General features: G+C 37.7%; 1 protein-coding gene across 7 annotated transcripts in view; it reads left to right on the top strand.

Moving 5' to 3' along the window:
• The window catches only part of CRAMP1 (cramped chromatin regulator homolog 1), a 51,872-nt gene that overhangs the window by 8,572 nt on the left and 18,859 nt on the right, over nt 1-24,441 (top strand). For 5 of the 7 annotated variants that reach the window (XM_068908400.1, XM_068908397.1, XM_068908396.1 and 2 more), the window contains 8 exons: nt 4,631-4,824; nt 6,738-6,891; nt 9,129-9,212; nt 11,290-11,338; nt 18,232-18,317; nt 19,021-19,144; nt 20,201-20,282; nt 21,274-22,539. In XM_068908400.1, the coding sequence (XP_068764501.1) occupies nt 4,631-4,824; nt 6,738-6,891; nt 9,129-9,212; nt 11,290-11,338; nt 18,232-18,317; nt 19,021-19,144; nt 20,201-20,282; nt 21,274-22,539 (2,039 nt within the window). The remainder of the gene's footprint in view (nt 1-4,630; nt 4,825-6,737; nt 6,892-9,128; nt 9,213-11,289; nt 11,339-18,231; nt 18,318-19,020; nt 19,145-20,200; nt 20,283-21,273; nt 22,540-24,441) is intronic. The other 2 variants (XM_068908395.1, XM_068908399.1) reach the window with 1 other exon arrangement.

Here is a 24,441-nt window from a genome sequence, read left to right as displayed (position 1 = left end):
GGTGTGTTCAGGTATGGCCTCCTTAACGGCAATCTTTACTAAGAAACACTTTTGAAGATGAAATTGTGTAGCTTAACCTTGTTTTTGGCTCCTGTAGTATTCGAAAAAAAGGAAAGAAAGAAAACTCTGGCATCCTATAAGCTGGCATTCACTTGCTGTACCTTGGAGAGGGAGTTGAGCGTTTTCTGCTCTGAACTTGGCCATGCTGTATACAAGGATCAGTGAAAGTACCACGCTTTTTATATGGGTGCTTCCCCATGGATGTTCCACTTCCAGCTGAGGTTTTGCAAATTAATCCTGTAGAACACCAATAAGAGAAATGATCTGTGTGTTGAGATAGATGAGTGTAGTGGAGATTAACTCTTGAATTGCAGCTCTTGTGCGTGTGGAATACGTAAGATAGGAAGAGCATATGCTAAGGTGCTACCTTGAGCCTAGAAGGAAAAATTTGTCATGACTGTAGTCATGGTGAGACACCGATATTATCAGTGACTCAGTTATTTGGTACGTGCAGTGTTCCGTTGTTTGTCATTTTCATACCAGATTTTAAAACTTCAGTCTTTAAACTCCATTATATATATATTTGCAAGCTTTTATATTTTGCGTAGAACTATGAAGATAGCTTCTTATGACGGTACAGAAGGGAATGATGAAAATGCCGTAGGAGATGGTGCTATCGCAGTCACATATATCTGAAACTCTTAATACTAGTGGGCATGTAAATGGGTAGAGAACACTGGATTAATGGAATATTTAAGTTTCTTCTGAAATATTGATATTCTGGTCTGTGATTTTGTTAGAAGTTATAGGGCAATTACAAGTACAGAAACCTGATGTCTTTCCAAACTGTGGAGTGAAAACTGAGTGCAAGTGCTGAGAACTTTCAGGCTTGTTTTGTTGTACCTTCTGTGCAGGAACCACTTCTCCATTGCATCCTGCAGTGAAAGGAAGGAATTGTCATAGTTGTAATCATGTGGGATGTCCAGTCTTGTGATTTGTGCAACGCAGGATCAGTAGACGGAGTGAGGATGACCATCTTGTCTTTGTCTCATCTGCAGTTATCTCCTTTTATAAACGATTCTACTTAGAACAGGCACCTAACTAGATTCTTAGAGTAAGTCCCCTTCCTCTCTCCAGCAATTCTGCAGTAACAGTGGTATGGCTCACCTTAATGGACTTTTTTGTTTTAATGCGTTGCTTAAGTTTCAAATGATCCATTGTTGAGAATTAATGATGATGATTATCAGTCATTAATGAGATGAGGCAAAGTTGCTTGGTATTGTATAAAGTTCTTGTTATATACACAACAAGACTGAAACTATGAATTTGTGGGGTAAAACATAATGATGTATAACTACTTTCGCTTTTTCTAGTGCCTTTTATCCTGAATTGCTTTATAATACCACATTTTAGAATAAACTGTACTCCTTACTGAGATTCAGTAAACTCTAGAGTATATTTTGGTAATCTACTGAAATAGCACTGTGCACAAGAGTAAATAGGAAAGATTATGCAAAGGGATGATAGCGCAAACTCCTTAATTCCTAGAAGAATTAAATGACATCTAAGATCTCTGCAGAGGTGAGAGAATATTAGCTTTTCAAAATCTTGCCATATGAGACTCAAAGCAATTGTCTGAATAGTGATTTATTTGTGTTTAAAACAAGAAAGGCTGTGATGAACTTCCAAGGACTACAGTTTGTTATTCAGGGAGTATGTCTTGTAGAATGAATATCTAAAGGAACAGAAGAGTGATTTCAAACTATGTATCCTTTGTAGAAGGTGAATCAGTGGAGTGGAGCATGTCCTGAGGAGATGAGCCTCAATAGAATTGTTCTGTTCATTTTACCTTTTACATGCAACTTAAAAGAAATCTACTGAACTTGAATTTGTTTAGAAATTAGAGGCTTCATGATATATTTACTTCTTACACTTTTTAATCATGAAAACTTTACGTGTACTGTGTATGCTGTATAATCTTTAGAAAATCTGTGATAAAACCTGTACCTGGCAACTGACTTTAGGTCTGTACTTATTTGAGTATGCATACATACCCAGATGATCTAAAACAACAACAACAGCAAAAAGATAGTTCCTGTATGTGGTTTGTCAGAAAGTTAGAGGTCTGCGATCAGAAGAATAATTCTCTGGTATACAATCCTATAGCCATCTTGCTACGAACACAGTATTTCACGTTGGGAGCCAGTAGCAGCAAGAGAGAGGGTAGATTGAGACGGAAGACGGATGTGTTTGAATTCCCCTATCTTGGTGTCCAGAGATTTTAAACCTTAAGATCTGTATTTCTAGGGTTAGTTTTTTGTCGTATGCAAATTTCGATATTCTGATCACACATGTTCACTTGCAGAATAAATAAGTGATTCTGGGTCTTAAAAATGCTTTTTTTCTTCTCTGCCAGCTGTTCAACTTCCTTAGTCTTTTCTAATGATTTATTTTTTTAAGGACTTCCTTCACAATTTCTGAGTTAAAACTGCTTAACTTTCAGACACTTTATAAATGTCTGATGAAGGCTCAGGTAATGAATAAGTTGTTTATTTCAAACGTTGTTCTTGGTTTAATTTTCTTTATTTCTAGTTACCTGACCCTTTTTCATCCATCCTTTTCCATATGTGCTTCCCTGTGGTGACAGCAATTTTCTTTGAAAGGATCAAATAGCAATTCCTGGAAATAAAAGAAACATTAACCTTAAAACTGTCACTATATCGTATTTCATACCACGTAAATATTTATTGCACATTGGAAAAAAAGTGTAAATTTGTATGTCTTTGAAACTCTCTTCTAGATCTTGTTTCAAATGTTCTTTGTTACTTGAACAAATACCTTTTTTAGAATTTGAAACAGTATGGCTTTATCATCGCAAGGAACCACTTTCAAAATGCAAATGAGTAGTTAGAGTTAAGATTTATGTGCGTATCTTAAATCTCTAAAGCATAGTAAGCCCTTAACAGTTGATATTTCTGATACTCTTTTTTTGGTAATATTAGGATTGGTTCTGGATATCTTAAGTCTTGAGTAAAGAATTTTTTTTTTTTTTTTAACGCTTGACTTTTTCAGGTAAACAAACTACTTCAAATGATTGAATTTTAAAAGGTAACTGACCATTTTAAACCTAAGCATTAAAAAAGAGAGCTGTGTTAATGCACGTAAGTCTGGGAAGCTAGTTGGGATTACTGTATTTCACAAGCTGGATTTGTAAGCAAGTAAGCTAAGGCAAACCAGTTTATCATAAAATAAAGAACAGGACTAGCAAAATAGCACAAAAAGGACAGTAACTGGACAAATGGTAATATTAATAAGGATGTTTTATAATCAAAAATGTTTGATATTAAAAAACTTTTGTTTTATAAAACACGCTCCTGCATTGATAAGACCAGTCAAATCTTAAATAATACTTCATAGCAAAATTGAAGAGAATGTATTTTGGAAATACAAGTTACTGAGCACAGTTACGTTTTCATGGAAAAACGGAGTGCATTTTTTGTAGGATCCCTCAGGTTTCTGCATTAACCTTCTGATAATCTTTTATGATTTCAAAGCTATCATGATGTTTGGTTTGATATTTTTCTTCTGAATAAGTCACAGATTTACAATTGGTTGATAATGTTTTTATGATTAAAATGCCTTCAAAAGACTAATGGTTTGTTCTGAATTAAGTGGTGAAAAATGGAATCTTACTACATTATATGTAGTTCTTGCCTTCATTTTATTTTTTGCAGTTTTTTCTCCGCATTCTTTTATCTTCTGTAGTATTTCTTAATCTTCCTTCTCCCTTACTTTCCAGAACAGCAGATTCTCTTATTTCCATCAGGCTTTATTATTCAAATTCTGCTATCTCTGAACTTCATATTATTTTTCTGATCTATGTTCCTTTGGTGGGCCAACACCCAGAGATACAGTCTAGGTTACCCTTTTGTGCCTTTTTCCAAAAGCCACACTAGGATGGAATCAGGGGAAGGAGAAAGGGTTGGGACTTACCATCTTTGTGATACCTTGAATTATCCTAGAATGGCTGAATGTCGGAGATGTTGCTTTTTAATTGAGGGTAGGATTTTTGAGAATGCAGATCCACTGAATGATGTGCTGATCTAAAGTAGACGTGCTTATGGCCTGATCTTTGGATCTGTTCAATAGCACAGAGATTAGGGAGTCAGTAGGATCAAGACCAAATATAAGTGTATGAAATGACATATATTTTCTCGTGGTTGTTAGTTTGCTTTTTTGGTCATATCAGTGTTCAGCATTGTACAGAAGTTCCCTTGAACTGCAAATGGGCAATTGCAGAATACACAAGTATATAGGCATTGGAGAGTGTGTGGACTTTTAGTGATTTCTGTTGTCTGTTAGAGGTCGCTTTAATAAGTTCCTGCATATCTTTCTTATTTATTGAAATATAGAACTGAGCCAGTGAAACCTTCCCCTCATTTTTTGCTCATTGAGATATCATGTCTTTTAAAAAACTTGTTAGTTGACTATCGTATTTCAGGTGACACACCTTGAAAAAACACGATATAAATGGGTGTGGCAAAGAAGGGGAAAATTCAGAATCCCTCCCTATCTTTGTCCATGAATCTACTTGTTGTTTTAATACTCACGCTAGTCGTATTTTTTGCAGCAGCAGATAATGGAGGGACTACATCCGGTGGCACACCAGGAATTCCTCCCAGCACTCCTGCTGCGAATTCCAAGTCAGCGGCAAGAAACCTGGGTTCCTCGACTGGAGAGAAGGAGGAAGGGAAGAAGGTCAGACGGCAGTGGGAATCATGGAGCACAGAGGACAAAAACACTTTCTTTGAGGGACTGTATGAGGTATGTGTAAAGAAAAAAGACAGCTCAGGTGGCTTCTTTTAGTATATGGATGTTCCTAAGCAGGTGGATTGAATTGGGATAGGCAGGAGCACCTCCCTTATGCATATATTACACGCACATATACATATCTATGAATATGTGTTTTACAATTGGCTATAAAGCACCTGTGAATCAAAGCCATCTTTCAAAAGTTTCAAGCTTTTTTTTTTTTTTGAATATGCAGGAAATACGCGTGAGGGGGGATAGATCTGAATCTCATATCGCCAGCCTTAGTTTATTTTAGCTTTAAGCATGGGTATCGTAATTAAAATAGAAATAAAATGGACAAGAATGTATCTCCCTTACCAATGATCTCTTCAAGGAAATTTAAAAATGCAAAAAATATCTTCTGCAAGACTATCTCGATGATTGTCTTAATTCAGTAATGGATGTATTGCAATCTAAAGTGAAAATCTATTCTGTAATAATATAGTTTATTCATAGATGCTTATAGTAGAACCTTAATTGAAAAATAATGTAAATTATTTCAAATGAGAATAAGCATAGTGCCCCATCTCAACTTCCAAAAAGAATACAATCATCCTGTAATATTATCAAATAAGAAAATGGGTTCCATTTTAGTAAGGGTTTCAGACACTGGGTTTAGTCTTTGACCATAAACAGATTTGAACCAAATCAGTACTTAGATGGGAGGCATGGAAAAATGAGATCGTTTTACCTTTTATCTCACATGGTATATACAATATTTTCCAGAATGTCCTGTGCTTATGATTATTTTAAGAGCGCTTCTGTTGTAGAAATACATAGTGAAAATGAAGACAAAAGTAATGCCATGTCCTTTAATGGTGTGGGGGGGTTCTTCACATGAATGCATTTCTCTTTGTTAGTGGTAAGCATGTTGCATGTGTGTATCTTGAGAACAATCTGAATGCTTATAATATAGTCTTTTTTCTTAATTCCTCTGACTTGCAACAATATTCTTGGGAATTGTGTAAAATTTAAGTTCCTCCATTGTTCAGAGGAAACATTTATTTTTGATTGCTCATGAAGAAGTTCAAAAATCCACTGTAGGATGGGTTTGGAGTTCAGTTTGGTTGATACCACACTTTCAGTCATTTATTTTCTGTCATTATCTTTCAAAAGAGACTTTCATACTTTGTAATCATATGTAAAACAACGCCAGCGTTTTTTGAATTCTTCAGAAATTTTGTGATGGCAGGAGTTCATTGGTAACGTGTGTAAAATTTACATTTTTTAGTCTCCAAGTATTTTGTATGCATTAGATACTTGTAAGGGGACACCTAAGTGTCCCTTTTATGCTATTTTTATGCTGAGAATAAGCTTCTACAGTAACTTAAACTGTAAAAATGTGTCTTCTATAAGAAAATATTTTTATTGGATTCTAAAAAATAAAAATCTTTCTTCAGTATTTGAAACTCAAATTTTGTAACACTAATAACCTGAACGTGAAATTTACTGTAAATAAAAGTGAAACTATCAAGTATAGTAGTTTTTCATCTTCCGTAGACAGAAATGGAGGTAGGAGAAGGGGGAAGGAATGCCAGGCAAATTAAAGCAAAACGACAAAGTCAGTATTTTCAATTCTGCTACCCAGAGCAGTTATGAGCAACATCGTTTTTAAAAGTTTGCTTTCAACTTTTATTTTTTACTTTGAAATAGTTCTTTTCAAGAAATTGGAAAGTAATTTCTTTGACATCTAGAGTACATTTTACATAAAATAAACCAATGTCACCCTCTCCCTGTTGAGTTCTAATACCCAAGAATTCTGTTTATGATCATTCAAATGTGATTTCCCACAAAGAACCCCCAAATCCCTCATGTTTACTGAGTTGCCTTACAGCAAGAGATGGGTTTGGTTTTGAGTATTTCAGTTTGTTTTATTTTTCCTTCAGCACGGGAAGGACTTTGAAGCTATCCAGAACAACATTGCCCTGAAGTACAAAAAGAAAGGCAAGCCGGCAAGCATGGTGAAGAACAAGGAACAGGTCCGCCATTTCTACTACCGCACCTGGCACAAGATCTCGAAGTACATTGACTTTGATAATGGTTAGTATGCAATGAGGTGGGCTTAGTGTAGAGCTCAGTCCTGTGAGGGCTAGACCTTTTAGTGCCATTCTAGAGGCTAGGAATGGTGAAGATGAGAAAATAAATATTGAATAGTACTAAGATACGTGTGAACGCGTTGTATTTTTCTTAGCATGACCATACAGAGATTCATCCTTCTTAAAAATGCTTCTCAAAAAATGGTGGTCGTAGTATCATTGCTTCTGTATCAGTTCACCACACCGTAATAAATGCTTATTGAACTGTTAATCTTATGGAAAAGCCAGGTTTAAAGAAATGTTTTTCCAGTCTCCAAAACACAACTTTGAGGAGAGCTACCTAAATGTTAGGCTTGGGGTCAGCAAGCGAATTGACCCCTGGCACTGCTTTTCACTACTTTAGGGAAAGGTAGAAATAAAGAAATGGTCTGATGCTAGTGTAAATGACTGAAATACTTACTTACACTTTAAATAAACCTGAAATTGTGTCATTGATTCAGTAACTCAGGAATCCCAAACTGCTGAATTCCCCTCTTCCCATTCTTCTCCCTCCTTCCACAGCTTGTTGAATGAAAAAGAAATTGGGTAGTCATAGGAACTTTTAGTGGTGGTTTGTAACAGTAATAGTAATGTATGATCTGTGATAGTTGATTTTTATCGAATGCACCATATCCAGAGTGTACTTGAAGTCAGGATTCAAGTTAATTTCTAGCTTACTCTAAATAGCAAGTTAAAGGAAGTCTATTGCAGAGTGAACAGATATTACTAAATTCTAGTTCTTTTCACTATTTCAGGATGTTAGAAGAATGTCAGTTCTCCTGTTAGCATGTTGATCAAATAAAGATCTCCAGGGTCTTCCTGCCCTTCTGATGCTATGTTCTAAGTTATATAAATTGTTATTATAGTTGCATGATGGTTGAATTCTTTAGTATTCAAACAGTTCTTTTAACTTCAGCAAAATTCTGGACAGTAAATTCATCCTGTCAATTTGTGGCTCTAGCCTATCTTGTTAAAAAGAACTCATTCATAGGAAATGGATGTGACTTCAAGCGCTAATAACCTGTAAGGTATATTATAACATACTTCTAGGAAAAGCAGAAGAAACATAAAGATAATGTAGAATACAGTTCGTAGGATTAGGTTATCTAAAGGATGACTTACATGTCTAAAACACTTTTAAAGTTTAAGGTTATCTGAAGGAGGACTTCTACATCTAAAACATTTTTAAAGTTTAAGGTGTATTTTTGAGTTCTTTTTTTCAAAACAAGGTGGCATTTTGAGGTGAAACAAGCCATTAGTATTTTATTTGAAAATATATGTCACAGCAAACATAGTATTGGAAGAAATTAGTTTATGTAGGACATTTTAAAAAAAGTTGTCATGGAGGTGCTTCATGTGTTGTCTGAATAAAGTCGAATTCGATATCTAAATCTCTTAAAGTCTGAAATTGCATTGGATATAGGAATTTAAGAACTAGTGCAGTGCTTTGATTAACTTTAGTATTGGTAAATATATGTGCCTGAATTTTGAGATTAAGGGAGTTTGCAAGTCGAAGAGCACTGACTTCTTAATGAATAGTTGAGAATAAATATTTCTGTCAGATTTATAAACCACAAGATTTTTTCGATGCTGCTGTAGATACCTCAGTATGTTAAAAATAATAATGTCCACATGATACCTGTTGATAACAAAGGAGAAGAACTAAAGCTGAATAAAATGTGTGCAATTCTTAGGCAAATTCCAGATTCTAAATTTTTATATAAAACCTGCAAGGTGCATTTGTGTCTTCTGAAAAATTCAGACCTACTTGTGAATTTTCATACACCAAAGAGTTCTATATGCATTTTCTTGGGGGCATATATTCTTTAGAAATTATAGACAGTTAAGTGATACTAGAGTTGATATAACAACTGGATTAACTTTATTTTGCACATTGAACTGTATTTGTTTAAATTCTGTGAAAGCGGCTTTGTTTTTTCTCTTGTCTAAAAAATGTTGCCTTTCCTAGGCATTTAAATCACCAATAGGAAATCAGTGAACCCCTCTCGTTATAGTATTTCTTGAAATAGTCTTATCTTCAATGTTTGCCTCATCATGGAAAAAAAATATGACTATAGAAAACGAAAAAAGAAAATATGAATAATTTTATTGTTTCACTGAAGATTATTTTGCTGGCAGTCTAAAAATGAGCACCCACAATGTGGATTATGTCATCTCACTAACACCTCTTCTGCTTTTCAGTGTTTTCACAAGGGCTGAAAAAATCCTCCCTGGAGCTTTATGGCTTAATCTGCTATGGGGAACTAAGGAAGAAGATTGGAGGATGTGAGTATGAATTTCCTGATGACTGAAAATTATTTTTATATGGTGGAATCAGAAATGCCTACCATTGAAGTTGACCATGTCTAGAATAGTTTCACTTCGGTGTCATTCAGGGTGTTTGTTCATTGTATTCTGTTGCAGTTATGTGTGGTATAGTTTTTTCATGAAATGTATTTTTATTTTTCTAAGACCTTCTTAGTCTGTTGCATGAGTCCCCTTTGTCTTTGACAGATTTCTTTAGCTTTTGTTATCTGCGGAATGCAGATAGTAGATAGAACGTAGTGCCCACAGATGACAGGTGAATATATATGCAGTTTGGATACGTCTGTTTTATTATTCTTGAAAACAAAGCAATTAAATGTGTAAGTGATATTATTTGCACCCGCAATTATTTCTGCCTACACAATCAAAATCTGGAATGATGATTTTGTACAAATCAGGCTCTAAATGTTTACATTACAATGAATCCTGAAGAAGAATAAGCATTACAGACCATAATCAGAAATGATAACTTCACCAGCCAACCAAGATATGTTCTCACTTTGTCAGCCCCAGAGGCTGGATTTGTCCATAAGGACAAGCTTAGATTGATGAGTATGTGCCCTACCCATGCTTCCCTCTATTCTGCAAGTAATGTAGTTGCATTAGCAAGGTACCTGAGTTTAGGCTCAGTACCATATTCACATGGCCTTTATGGCTTCCAGGCTAAAAAGAGCTCTGATGTGGCTAGGTTGGAGCAATGGCAGAAGAGCTTGCACTTCTGTGCTCTAGTCCATGCGCCTACACCTTTTCTATGTATTTTTTTTTCATTTGTCTCCAAGCTTTTCATGGAGCCAGTGCCAAAGAAGAAGTGCATCTTCTACATGTGTTGCTTTATATTTGTGAGACATGGGAACTAAACATCAAAATGTTTTCACTTCTTATTAAGTTGTGTTAGTTGCAAAGTGAAAAAACAAGAAAGACTGAATGAGTGGACATGTACACTTCCTAATGGAATTATGGTATGATGGGAGACTTTTTGCTAGATGATGTCCTCACCTGGGATTTTATTGTAGCATCTCATGAATCAGACTGTCATGGATGTTTGCACTGACTTTAATCTGTCTGTTCGTTGGAGAAGCAATTTTGAATTGTTTCTTGACAGAGGTGCAGAGGCAAGACAGGTTACACTGTCGATAGAAAAGAGTATTAGTGTTTCTTTCTTTTCTCCTCATCCTGTCTTAAAAGTATCAACAGACCCTCCTTGGCTATGACTGGAAATAAGGTTTCACATAGTCACCATGGCAATGCATGCACGCTCTGTGCTTCTGTCTCTTTATATAACTTTGGCAGTCGGTTACGAATTTTTGCCCACTGACACTTAGGAAATTCTAGTCTCTTCCTCAAAACCAGCAAGTCTCTACACTCAGATTATGAGAGGTCTACTCTGTGGCTGATGAAAGTAGTTTCTTCTCTCTCTTTTTTTTTTTTTGTGGTATTCACCGAGGCCCAGCTTCCCAGAAGTTAAGATAACTTATGTAGAGCAACTGAGGAATAAAAGTGTGTCAGAAATACTTCCAGCATTGCCAGAGGGAGGTTAATTGTTCTGTAAATAGATCTGGACTCTACTATCCTAGAAAATATAAATGAAGTTGCAATAATTAACTACTTTTTAACTGTGCAGTATAGTGCATAGAAAGTGTCGGTTATACGTGCTTTTTTTAAACCGCATCCAGACCTGTGAGGGCTTGATGCTCTTTCATTATACTGTGCTGCCTTAGCAACAGAGATTGAACATGAAGATCAGGAAGCTTTTTTTTTTTTTTTTTTTAATACTGCAGTGTCAGATTAATACTCAACAACCCAAGATTTCTGCAGTATTTAAGAACTTTGGTCATTTCGTGTATGAGTAATATGTAGTTTTCGTGGCAAGGAACGTGTAAAGCTTACGCATTGTGAAAACAGAGTATTTTCAGGAAGTTTATGTATTAATCTTTCATGAGAATAAAATGTAATAGCTTTGAAAACCGAACAGAGCACAAATGGTCATGACTATATAACTTAAATCCTAATTCACTGTGTTATCCCTTTTCATGGAAAGGTATGGATGACAAGAATGCAGCTAAACTCAATGAGCTCATTCAGGCTGGGTAAGTATGAGCTTCTTCCTGAAATGCGTGAAACTGTGTTGTTAAGCATCCCAGTTCTTGAACTGTTGATTGTTAAACTGGTCATCCAGAGTCTAGAGAGCATCTCATACTTCCTTAGAGCTTTGTTTTGGTTTGGCATGCTTAGTTTGTTTTGCGTATGTTTTGTGCCCTCCTCTTCTATGAAGCCATTAATTGCTATTAGTAAGCAAATGCGGGGTGCGGTTTAAGAAAGTCTTGAATTGAGAATTCTTTATAGAAGTTACGGCACTAAAAATGAGTTGATTGACTATGGGGAATATAGTTCTTCTCCATACAGTCCTGCCAGCAGTGCTCACCAGTCCTGACTTTCAGACCTCAAACAGCACTTCCAGTATACCTTGGACCTCAGCCCTCCAGTCACTTCTGTATCTACTTTACTTTAAGAATGAATAGTCTCTTTCACTTCAAGAAAGAATTATGGGCTTGGGGGTTTCAGTCCTGATTGGCAGTGTCCCTTAGAATACAGAAGTGGTTAGAAGTTGTCCTACTATTAGAAATGAGGGAATACCTGAAATGTTTGTGCTCAAAATAGATACTTGATGTTGTGCCTTTTTATTGCTCACAATCTGAGCTTTCCAAATGAGTGCCTTATAATTTTTTAACTTTCCCTCTCCTGAGAACTGCACTTTGTACAGTGTGCCTTTGTTTTGCCGGTCTTGAATCTGATTGTTTATGAAATCACTTGGTTCTTCTGTTAACTACGAAATTTGAAAATAGAGCAGAAGTTACCATTTGTTTTGTGTTTTGTATAATGAAGAAAATCTTTTTCCTCATCATTCCTTTCAGAAAGTTTTTCATATAACAAAATGATGCTCAAAACAATTTTTTTTTTTAATTTGAGTTATCAGGAATATCCCTGGGTTTTGTCTTTGTTTTGGGCCCTGAACCAAGCTTTTTTTCCCCGATAAGTTAATTTCCTGAGCATTTCCTAAGTTCAGGATAAAGGCAGTCATTCTGGCCTCTCTGTGTTGTACTGGGGAGCCTTTCTAATGCTTGCATCATCCAAATAGACTAAGCCATAGTAAATGAGACTGATCACTTAGCAAACTAAAGCATCAGTCTAGTGCTTGCTGTTCGAAGGGCTCCTTATCTACAACATTTCACGTGATTAAGGCCTTAGTTCTTCTTATTCAAGTGGTTGAAACTGAGGGCTAATGATTTCTATAAAGTCTAGGTATTTATTCTATAAAAGTCAGTCTTGTAACAAACCGTTTTGAAACCGGGGGTCTTTACATTTGAAAATATTAATACTATTTTTTTAACAAAAAACTACAGTGTATACAAGTACTAACATTCTTCTTGGGCAAGATCAAAAAAGTTGATCTTGCATAGACTTTTTGTCTACCAGATGAAAGACATGTCTTTACCTTGTTTTCTCTCCTGCACCTCCTACCCTATTTGGTGGGAAACTTTTTCCTTCTTACAAGAGCAAACTGTGCAGGGAAACAATGTTTAAATTTTTATCTCCATGACCTGTTTGTTTACACTCTCTGGATTAATCCCATGCACATGCAGGGAGATGGGCAGCCCGTACTTCCACAAGCAAGCACGTTGCATATATTCCGTTAGATTAAATTTTCTCTTTTCAATCTGTTGTGGTGTTAGAAATCTGTGACCGCTCTATGTGTAAGCAGTTCTGTTTCTTCTCTTCCTGACATATTTCTCTTAAATCTGGTTTTCCTTCTTTTCCTCTCAGAATGCACATTATGTAAGGTCTGTCACTGTGTTGAAGTCTTGAGTGAAACTGAATCCCTATTATTATTAGTAGTAATATTACTTTATTCTGATGTTTTCCTGAAGTAGATAAATGACCGGTGAGAAGGATGAGGAGAGGCTGAGCTTATAAGGAGCCACCTGGCAGTTTACTGGCAGACTGAATATAGACCCTGGAATTCTGGATTCTAACCCTGTGCTTATTTTGCTTATATTACCCATCATCTCTGGTTTTCTACAATAATTGTGCTTTTTATCAAATCAAATGACCCTGTGAGATGCTTGTAGCAAAGTTATGCTGAAAATCTTCTTAGTTGAGCTGATAGCCCAGGCCACAGGTAGTTAATAGTGCTGGAAGACTTAATTAACTGTCTCTTTCAAGTAACAGCATGTCTTTGTGTGAAATGACCCTGTCTGATTTTTGAAGTTAAGACCATTCAGTGCTACACTTCTGTGTATTGTCTTAAGAATTTCAGAAGCATTTAAAATCAGTCTAGTCTGTAGCCTTTGGTGCAGTTGTAGTTACAGGAATCAGTGGTCTTTTAGGAAACAGATTGAAATACAGATATTTATAAGTGCTAAGCGAAGACAAAAACTGCTCTGTCAGCTTTCCTTAGTGGTCCAAGTAATTCAGCATACTCATGTCAACACTGGCCCACACAAGCGGCTTAAAGAAGTTTTCAGAATTACGAAGCAGGACAATTACAGAACAAAGCACTATTAGAAATTATGGGGAATCTCGATCACTTTCTGCCCAGTCCTCTGTTACTAGTTTTTATTACAGCAATGATATGTTCCTGGATTTTGTGATTAGGATATATAACAAGAAAGAGAGTTTGGTGGCAGTACACCAGAACTGGTCAGAAACACATTTAAATAGACTTAAAGCAAAGGTTTTTGTTTTGTTTCACTTTCAGGAGTGAAATATTTTTATTAAGCTTAAGTTTTGTAAAAATCTTTACATTTAATTAAACAATTAAAAAATGCATTTGGGGAAATTTATGTATTCTCTGGATGTTTGTAAATCTTTAGCACTCGTGAATGAGTATTAACAAATAGAGAAATACAAAATAAAAGAAATACCATAAATAAGCAGCTGTTATAACACATTGCTACTCAGTGTCTGTTAGCATTTCTTTTTTTCTCCCCCCAACTTCTGACGATCTTTATAACACAAGTAAGATTTTTTTTTAAAGGCAATTAAAGACAAATGCCTTAATGGGTCTTGCTCTGCCTGTTGCAGTTCATGGGTGTGCTTTGTGTGGAGTGGGAATGATCCTTCTTTGCCTTTGATTTCCTAGCAAAGGCATTTGGCATGCCATTGTGGGAATTTATTACTCCCTAAAAGTCTTGATAATAAGATAGCAATTCATTATGTTGCTAAAAAGCTCTGTTTTAGTCAGGGGAAAATGCTCTCAGTGTCAAGCTGAGCTAGTGATTCTTAATGCATATTTGGTACAGGAACTTTTTTTTAACATTTTCTCTCTGTGCCTTTTAGGCACAGACACAAATGGAGCTAGGAGCTTAAGGTGCTGATCAGTTGTTCTTTGTAAGCTGCTGCACAGTGGTAGCTGCTGCTGGGTACCTGCAACCCAAGGTGCAGCTGAGCAGGTGGTAGACAAATCAATGAGGAACAATGAGGAACAGTTGGCAGGTTGGCTACCGCCTGACTCAACTGTCATAAATGCTTTATGACCAATTAATTGCATTTTTAAAGGGAAGTAGAAGGATATGAAAATTGAACGGGAATACTTTTCTTTTCCCCTCTTTATCTTGGATCAGTTACTTAGGAGATGTAAAAGGTTATATATAGAAGGTTATAAAAAGGTTAAACAGATAAATTGTTTTTCCAGTCTGTTTAATGAATAGTTCTGGAAGATGCATTATTTCCATCCTTAATTTAGTATAATCTTAACATTTGCATGCTCTCAATGTTTTAACATTTTGAACAACTGCATTGGTGTATTAAGGATCTTGACACATATTTTTCAACCCTTGGCTGCGGTTTTTAGCTTGAAGTTACTGTTAAACAATTACACGTTTGTGTAGGTGAGGTAGAATATCCCTTGTATGATGTAATATTTTAACATGAATTTCTTCCTATTTATCTGAAGTGACGTTTGTAGAGATAGAAAATATGTTTTATTAGATCAGCTGATACAGGTGGATGAAATAGCATTTTGAGCATTCACTTTCTTTTGGTCACCTTCAGGTCATGTGAGGAAAGAAGCTTATCTGGTCTATATAGTGAACGAGTTAGTCCAAGAGAAAAATAATGCTTCTTCCCACAAACCTTGCCTCACTTATGCCCTAACACTTATCAAAGTTACAATAATAATACTATTATGACTCTTTATGTGTATGAGGCTACTTCAAGAGCACATTTGATGAAAACATGCTGCTTTAACTGAAATCAAGGTGCAGGAACAGTTTCAGCTAGTGTAAGTAATCAAAAGAAGTATGTGGCACTGCCCTCAGTGCCTAGGTACAGTTGACAGTACTGTAGATTTGCAGTTTAGGGCCTGTTTCAAGGTGCATTAAGTTAATTGCATTACTTTCTCCTGGCTTTAGTGGATTTTGTATGAGACCATTATGAAACTGTGTTTTCTTCTAGAGTAAGAGGAGGGAACGTCTAGGCGTGTCTTCACTAAGAAAGGAAATTAATACAGTGGTTTTGATTGCATTAACTGCTTGCAAGAACAAGAAAGATAACTGTTTCGGCTTGTTAGTGCAGCAGTGTTATATTCCCTACAGCCATTCTATGACTTTCCCAGACTTCCTGTTTTCCAACAGTCTCGTGCACTCTTGCATCCTATCATCTCAACACGGGCTTTATAAAATGACTTAGTATAATGAACAGCATTAATGGTGGGAACAGAGCACTTTGATACCGTACCGAGAGGTTTGACGTTGGAAGTCTGAGATTTCAAGCTCAAGTATGTTGTGTTATCTTTTTGCCTAGAGTACTTAGAGCTTTCCGTGAATCCCTGTAGTTAAATAGAAAGGGTATTTGTTATGAATCATTGGAATATGTTACCTTTGTTAACTACAACGTAACAAAGTTAATAAGGACATTTCTAGGAGCCACAGTAAAAAGGGAAGAGTTGTAGTTCTCTGCCGTTTTTTCAGGGAAGACAATAATAACCACTGGACAGAGAAAAGTAATAGGTATCTAGAGTTTTTATCCATTGCATATTCTTTCTTTTCTGCCAAATCCTTCCGCTTTTCTACCAGGTGCAGTACCAGTCGCTTTTGCACTACGTGCCCATTTCTGATTACTCAAGACCAAAGTTTGTCCTCATGACGAAAAGTGGAGATTCTCCACCTAGAGATTCAGAATCAAGAGGGAAGGTCCGTGCTTTTCCAAACATTCACCGGCTAAATTTGAGGACAGCAGAATTTGAGTGTCTTGTCTTTCTGTGTTGCAATACTAGCTAACTTGTCTTGAGTGAGTGAGGGTGGGGTGAATTCATACAGGTCCTGTCTTCATTTGTATTGAAACTTAGTTTATTTAAAAAACAATAAAAGTGTTAGCTGCATGTGATTAAATTTGGTTTCAGGATAATTATTTTCTAAAGAACACTAACTTTCTGATAAATCATGCTTGCAGTTAATGCACTTCAGTAACATTATGACAAGAGGGTATTCAGCTTCCAGTTAAAGTGCTAAGATGGCCACTGCAATGGTCTTACCTTCATCACTATTACATAGATATCTGCATGTGTTATTGTGTCTTCTTCTAAAAGTCTTTTCACTGGCAGAGGTTGGCTGTTGGACTTGGTGGGACACACTGTCTGGTTTCAAACAATTCAAGTTGGGCTTAAGTTGAAGAAGAAGGAGGAAAAGTAGCAACGATGCCTCTCTCATAACAGCTGTAGGGTGTTGTTGTCTGCTATAGCAGATGAGAAGATAGGAAGCGCTATTGAGAGAGAACTAGGCAAGTAGCTCTTGGCGGGTTTTTTTGTTTGTTTTTGTTTTTCTCTTAAACAGCACTGTTGCTGGTTTCTTTATAGCACTTGAGCTTTCTGCTCTTTTCAGGAGTAAGTCATCACCTCTTCTGTGTCAGAGTCCATTCAACGTATTCTCTTGGTTTCAGATAGCTTAGTGCGGATTCTGGAAATCTGTCCTTCCAGGCCTGGGAGATCCTGAATCTGTAGAAGTTCATAGCTTAATAATTCAAACATCTGAGTTGCTTCCTCTTCAACTCCATCTTCCTAGATCTGGCTTTACTTCCTGCTGCCCCTTTGCAGCTTTCCCTCTCAGCAGGGTATACCAGTAACCCTTTCTGCCTACTGGTGTCTTCCTTCCAACATAGAAAAAAATCAGATCATCTTGTAGGAACATTCTCCATAATTTCTTTCCTTCTACTTGCAAGGGTTTGTTTTTAACCCTGCTGCTTCTGTGGTAGCAGATCCTAACTGGTTGAGGTAATAAGTGGTAAATGTTGCCATCGGTAGATTTGTTGGTGTCGATACCTGCCTTTTAAGCCTCTAACAAGAAAACAAGGCCGTCTGATTGAAAAAATTAAATAGTTCTAATGTTTGGAAAAACATAAAATGGAGTCTTGGTTTTAAAGATCTTTATAGCTGTAAATATGGAATTGAAGCTAAAGGCCAATGAAATTGTATTATGAAAGTTTATTTTGCTCTGATTCCTGCACAAGCAGTTAGACTTCACTTCTGCAACACGTGTGGCAAAGGTATTCCAAAATGGAAGACTCTTTATAAAAAACTTCAGATAGTTAGTTAGGAGTGTTAGGAGTAGAAGGAGAAGAATAAAGCAAAGCAGTTATCTTGTATGAAGAAGCTGTCTCTGAGGGTCTCTTCAAAGGAAATAACATAATTCTGGACTTCCTTATATAACAGTAATCCCTCCCTCAGTAGACAGCCCTGGACACAGTGTTTCATGGAAGTTTGAAAGAGGAGGGTTACAAGAGAAGTGTTTCTATAATGAAAAATGAGATGATAGAAGAGATTGAAGGCTTCAAATACCTTTCCGAATCTGCACTGCAAACCAAACCCTTCTATGTTTTTGTTCATTTCTACAGACTTGATTATATCTGACTTTGTGTCACTAATATGTATGTATTCACCAACTTTTGTACATTGTGCCTATAAATATTTATTTTTCGATGTATTTAGGGCCACGACTGTTCGCTACAAAGGGAGAAACCTTCGTATCAAAGCTCCAATGTGCAGGGCTTTGAAGAAACTCTGTGATCCAGATGGTATGTAAGAGACACTGGAACGTGAAAGAGTTTTAGCAGATGGTTGGAAAAATATGCGAAAGAATGGGCCTGTTTTGAGACCTACCTCACCGGCAGGGGAATGAGTACCGTTTCACATTTGATTTGGGCACAGATACATCCCTATTGTCTTTTTATCCCATTTGCCTGAGTAGTCCCAGTAAATTTAAGCCTCACCCAGTTCCCTAAATCTTGGAAGATGACACTAGCTAAGTTGCAAAGGAAATAGCTGCATCAGACAAGATCACTTTTACTTTACCACTTTGTGCTTTTAATGTATGTGAGGGTTGTGCTGTCTTCTTCCTGGTGCCAGTGAATTAGGAGCAGTATATTGTTTAGCATCAAGCTTTTTAGACTTTTTTCCTTCTCCAGTTCAGCTATGGATGTCTTTCTCTCAGTAGGTAGCATCAGTACAGTTTAAAGATATGAAATATTCTATTTGTATAAAATTTCCAGACGCTCAAGTAGAATACCACTGCAGTTTCCAAGGAAAAACATTAGTATATGGGAACAGGCAGTAATCTTAAGGAAGGAGGCTCCACTGATGAAGCTGAGCTGCTTAAGTTGTGTTTGGATGATGCCCATATCTGTGATGTTTTTCTTCACCTAATTGAGTATACAGCTTTCTGGCTGACGGAGTTATCCTTGCTTTGACCCATGCCTTTTTTGCTCCATTTCCCTTCAGGCATTAGTGATGAAGAGGACCAGAAGCCAGTGCGTCTTCCTCTCAAGGTTCCTGTGGAGTTGCAGCCACGAAATAATCATGCGTGGGCTCGAGTGCAGAGTCTTGCCCAGAATCCACGGCTAAGGTAATAACGAGCTAATTGTGGTGCTCGGAATGGAGTAGGGAAATATATAGGCAGCACCATCTTCTCTCTTTCCAGGCTTCTACATATTTGAATGGTAATGCAGTTTGCCTAAATGTACTTACTCTGTACTTACTTCATCCAACCAGAGTATGTGATTCTTGCAGATCATGGAATATCAAACTTGAAAATTAGATTACCGTTATTCTTCATACTTTTTCATTTGATTACTTAAAGGAGCTGCTAGAGTTGAAGAGTAATGTACTTTGTGCCATTTACACCCAGCTGTCAGAGCAGAGGATGCGAATAAAACATTTATTTGCAGCACTAGTTCTACTAAAGTTTATATTGAATGTGTCATAAGACACAGGGAGGGAAAGTAAAGGAGTGGTCAGAGGAGCACCAAAACTCCAAACATGTCAACTGCAACACAGTGATATTAGCAGAAAGGAAGGTGTTAATAGATTAACCTCCTTCCCACAAAATGTAGTTGATGCTGTTGTTCCAGTGTAACCACTGGCTGATCATTTTAGTACTTGTACCTAGTGCGGAACTCAGAGCAGAAAACAGTCGACCTTTGTGATGCTGATTGTTCTTTCAAATAGAGCAGTTCCATATAATGATCAAAGATTATGCAGAGAGGAGAATGAGGATTTTCAGCATTAGGGTGTTTTTTTTTTTTGTAAAATACATTGAGGGCAAAAAGCAAATATATTTTGCTCCCCTTTCTTTCTGTATTTGGTATGGTAGCTTTGTGCTTTGCCTGCAGTTTATCTAAATATTCCATTCTTTTCCCATCTTCTCCTTCCATCTGGAGAAACTGATATATCGAGTCACAGCAATCAAATGTATTTGATAGGCTTTTGAGATATTTCACAATTTTGAGTTACCTACGTGTTAGCATAGCCAGATAAAATTCATCCTTTTTCTTTGAGACTGTGAGTGGATAGTTACAGAACGCCAGTTTCTCTCTTGTCTTCCATTCTAGTGCTGCGGCTGTGATTTGAGCTTCTGCTTACGTGTTCCTCTGTTCCTTTGCTTTGTTTATCTTGCATACAGGATGATAGTGGAGTTGCATCGGAAGGTCTCCAGCCTCATTGAGTTCCTGAAGCAGAAGTGGGCTCTCCACGAAGTGCGCATTGTATCCTTTTCCTGCTTAGTCTGTTCTGCCTGCTGTGTCCTAGGAGCAATTTTGTGTCAAAAATGTAAATCTGCCTACTATTTTTACTAGGCCATTTTTGGTGAAGATTGAGGTCAGTATCTGAGCATCACTAATGTGAGGGAGCCTTTAGTAGGAAATCCCAAAGCATTTCACTTCTTCAACTTCTCTGCTATGATCCCCTGAAAAGCTAGTTGGGAATAATGAAGCCCCCTGCTTTTATTTCATTTCTGTAAACAGTGAGCTGAATCCATTTCATCATAGATGGATGACTGCATTGTAGAAGCTTGGGTAATAGTTAGCTCTTTTGTTTACAGTTTCAGCAAAGAGATTGAGGACAGATCTTTCCGTTTGCTTTATGTAGTCTTACCACATCAAGGCTTAAGCTTGTTGCTTAGGTAGCTGCTGCTGCCTAGTATGTACCTACACGCTGTCCGAGCCCTATGACACATTACAGAGGTATCCCTATCTCTGAACTTTGACCCATGCAGTAGAAGGATTTGTGCGATATCAGCCATTATGTTCCCCTGTGGACTAGTATGCTGTATCCTGTTCTTAGTCCTTTTGTTCAATCTTTTGGGCTTTTCTTTTTAATTTGTAGCTTGGACGAAGTGGCGGCGTAGCACCTGACACTTAGAAAGATGTCAAAACATGTAAAATGGAGGCTATTGTAAAGAAAGGAATCTTTTGCTATGCAGTGACTTTTTTTAAACTCTCAGTGGGGCATGAAGCAGAGGTCAGTAATTTTGCTTGGAACAGAAATTTAGTTTGCTGCTTCCAGAGAGTCTTCAGTATAGCCCGTGTCAACACAGAAGGACTTAATTTCCAAAGATCACAGAGCGTTCATATCTATGCCGAGTAGAGAACATATCCCTAATCAGCTATGTATTTTTTTTAATTTGTGAAGTAGGCTACCAGGTGCTTGTTTTGAAGGGGCAGACAGTGGTTGTATTCTTTGACGCATCTTTTTTAGCGTAAAACACTAGAGGAACGGCAGCTTCAAGACTCCAGAGACTCAGAAACAAGAGGCAGCTTCTCAGAGGAGAAAGTAATGCTCCATCTTTTTCCAGGAGAGAATTGTACACTCACCCCCCTGCCTGGGGTAGCCCGAGTGGTCCACTCCAAGGCTTTCTGCACAGTGCATTGGCAGGAAACTGGCAAATGCAAACAGAACACGAAAGACTCTCACTTACTACCCCCTGCACAAATCCTAGGCATACAGAGTGGTCAGGGGACAGCTAGGGGACAGTTAAAATACACACGGGGAACGGAAGGTAAGAGTGTTGGAAGAGGAGAGAGCACTACAGAATCAAGCAGAACCTCTCAGCCCACAGCCGAAGTTTCTGCAAGCACTGAAGATGGTTCCCCAGAGACTGGTCTGGTGGAAGGAACAGCCTCAAATCTTGGCATCACTAATTCTCTCAACAAACCACCTTCTGGACTTCAAGATCCAGGAGGGAACCATGAAAAGCTGAGTTCGGTGACCTGTGTGGAGGGCAGGGAGGCCCTGGCCAGTGATCAAGCAACTATACTACTACCGTCATGCAGCACAGCTTGTGCTTGCAGGAAGATCCCTGATGTGGAGGAGCTCTCTCTGCTCGATCCGTTCCCACGGTACATGAAGTCCTGTCAGGACCTGATCGTCCCAGAGAAATGTTTTTGCACAGACAAACTGCATGGAAAAGACTCTACTCCATCAGCTGGTGATACTTCTCCTGTGGCTTTTCCAAGTGGGAACACAGAGACATCTGATGCCTATTCAGGACAGCTGCCAAGAGGCAGCGTGGCTTCACCCAGCAGTGGCCCATCCAGATCGGAAACTCAGGCTAGCCACGGCCAGGGCCTACAGCTTGATGCTTGTACCAAGGAGATAACAGATGCAGTAATGGAGGATTCTCAAGAGAAGCAGAGCTCCTCGTTTCCACCTCCACCTCAGGGACAATCTAGTTCAAAGTCTCTCAAGGATGACCCGAGCAGGCTCTCTCAGCAGGTTAGAGAAGAAGGGTGGAGTCTACGAACTTCTGAGAGCCTTACGCTGGCTGAAGTCTACCTCATGATGGGCAAGCCGAACAAGCTGCAGCTGGAATATGACTGGCTGGCTGTCCTGGAGCCAGAAACCCAGGATGCAAGGGAGCAAACATCCGAACCAAGTGCGGTTCCTACGTGTACCACCTTTCACAAGCAAAGACTCCTAAACTGCCTTTTAAAACTCATCTCTACTGAAGTCAATCCCAAACCAGTAAGTAGCTCTCATTTATGCTCCAGAAACTGAACTCTTGGTTATATGATCCGGGGAATGAGTGCCTGTCTTTGTGGTTTTCATAGTAAATCAATGACTAGCCTTGTTAGGATCTTGGAGTTACGTATGTAAAAACCATTTCAAAACAGCTTGCTGCCGAGTGGACTTTTTCTCAATATGCTGCATCTGTTTTTTCTACTGTCTTTTAATTTCTCATTTGCCATGGGTCTCAGTTGCAGTAGTATTACAGTAAACATTTAATGTGACTGCTGAAAAGATCAGTTATGAGATTAGGTGCCTTCTATTCTGTCTAAGGTTAATACTCCAAAAGAAAACTGCAACCCTTAACTTCCAATGTTAATGTAGTTCAAGTTACACCAAGTATAGGTGTGAAAAGAATTGATTTATTTGGGATAGCGTAACCAGTACGCTTTGGTCTGCTGCAGTGATTTTTGTAAAAGTGGAAAAATAAGTTTCATGTTTTATTTCTGAGGCTCTAGATACATGTGTTTAACTTGCCCAGGAAAATACATTCTTCCTAGGGCAGGCAGCTGGGGATAAACCTGTTTTTCTTCTGCATTGTAACCAGAATTTAAGATCTGCCTCTGACAATTGGGGAACTGTTTTCTTCTAGTGTAACTGATTGAAACTTAGTAAAATGTTCTATCAAAGTCCAAACAAAGACCGAATTCAGCAGATCTGACTAAATTCGGATAATGGGAATCTGATGAGTTAAAGATAACATTTGCATCATACTCCACTGTAGAATGCAAATGAATCACTATTCCGAAACACCCATACTTGTTCGATCTTTGCTTGTTGGTAGACACTTAATACCCTTTCCCCCTCCCTAAAGCTCCTGTTGATCCTGATTTTATAAACATAGGATGTAGGTTTTTTTTAAATGTCTCATATTTTATAGATATGAAACCATCTTTGCTGAGATACAGCTCCAGTCTGATACAGACTTTGTTTAAATTCTCAAGACTTCTGGTCTGACAGCTCACTGATCTGAGACAAAGTCTCCTCGTTTGGCATCTGATTTTATTTCTAGCGTCACAAGTGACCGCCAGAGAAAATAGGGATGAACTATTGCAAACTAGAAGGAGGGATATCTCATTAAACTTGGTGGGGAAGAGGGAAGAGAAAAAAGATATGACCTGAGGCAGTTGTTATTTGCATGTGTGCTCCTGTCACTTTTGCGCTATTTGTGTCTTAAGCAAAATAGTGTAATATCCCTGAAAAATAATGCAGTTTTTCAGGTAGGTATTAACAAAAAGAGGAAATGCAACCTTTTCTTTTATTTGTAAAGTACTATTTTTATACAAACTTTATTTCAGAAAAGTACACTCAAAGAGTGGGAAAAAAATACACAGAAAAAATCACTTGGGGCAGTGACTTTCGTGGGAATGATGCATATATATATATTCAAGAGGCAAGAACGAAGTTCACTGCCTACGTAAGAGTACAGTAGACTTTTGGAAAGTATTATCTCTTGAATCCTCTACATTTCATAAAATAACAATAGGAAGGGCAATACTTTTGCCGCCAGGTATTTCCGCTCTCCTGGAACCTGGACATCTCCAGCCCATGATCTGAAGTCACTGTCTTTAGGACTGTCCTTCAGGGACATGGAACTCCTGAGCTTCGTGGAACTGCCAAGCTATGTCAGGAATCCTAGGAACAATTCGGTCCGTGTCGGTTTAGACTGTAGCACGGCATTCCCATCTAGACAAAGCATGATGCTAAAAGGGGAAGATAAAAATCTGCTTTAACAGAAGAAGGAATGATTATTTAGATCCCCGCTGTTTCCTCAATATGATCTATATTGAGTAACCACAGCCCAGTTGGCCATTTTGGCTTCCATATGATCTATATGGAAGCCAAAATGGCCAACTGGGC

The sequence above is a fragment of the Struthio camelus genome, chromosome 15 (genome assembly GCF_040807025.1).
Source record: "Struthio camelus isolate bStrCam1 chromosome 15, bStrCam1.hap1, whole genome shotgun sequence".
Taxonomy (NCBI): Eukaryota; Metazoa; Chordata; class Aves; order Struthioniformes; family Struthionidae; genus Struthio; species Struthio camelus.
Note: the sequence above shows the minus strand (reverse complement) of the source record. Positions and strands in the feature narration are given on the sequence as shown.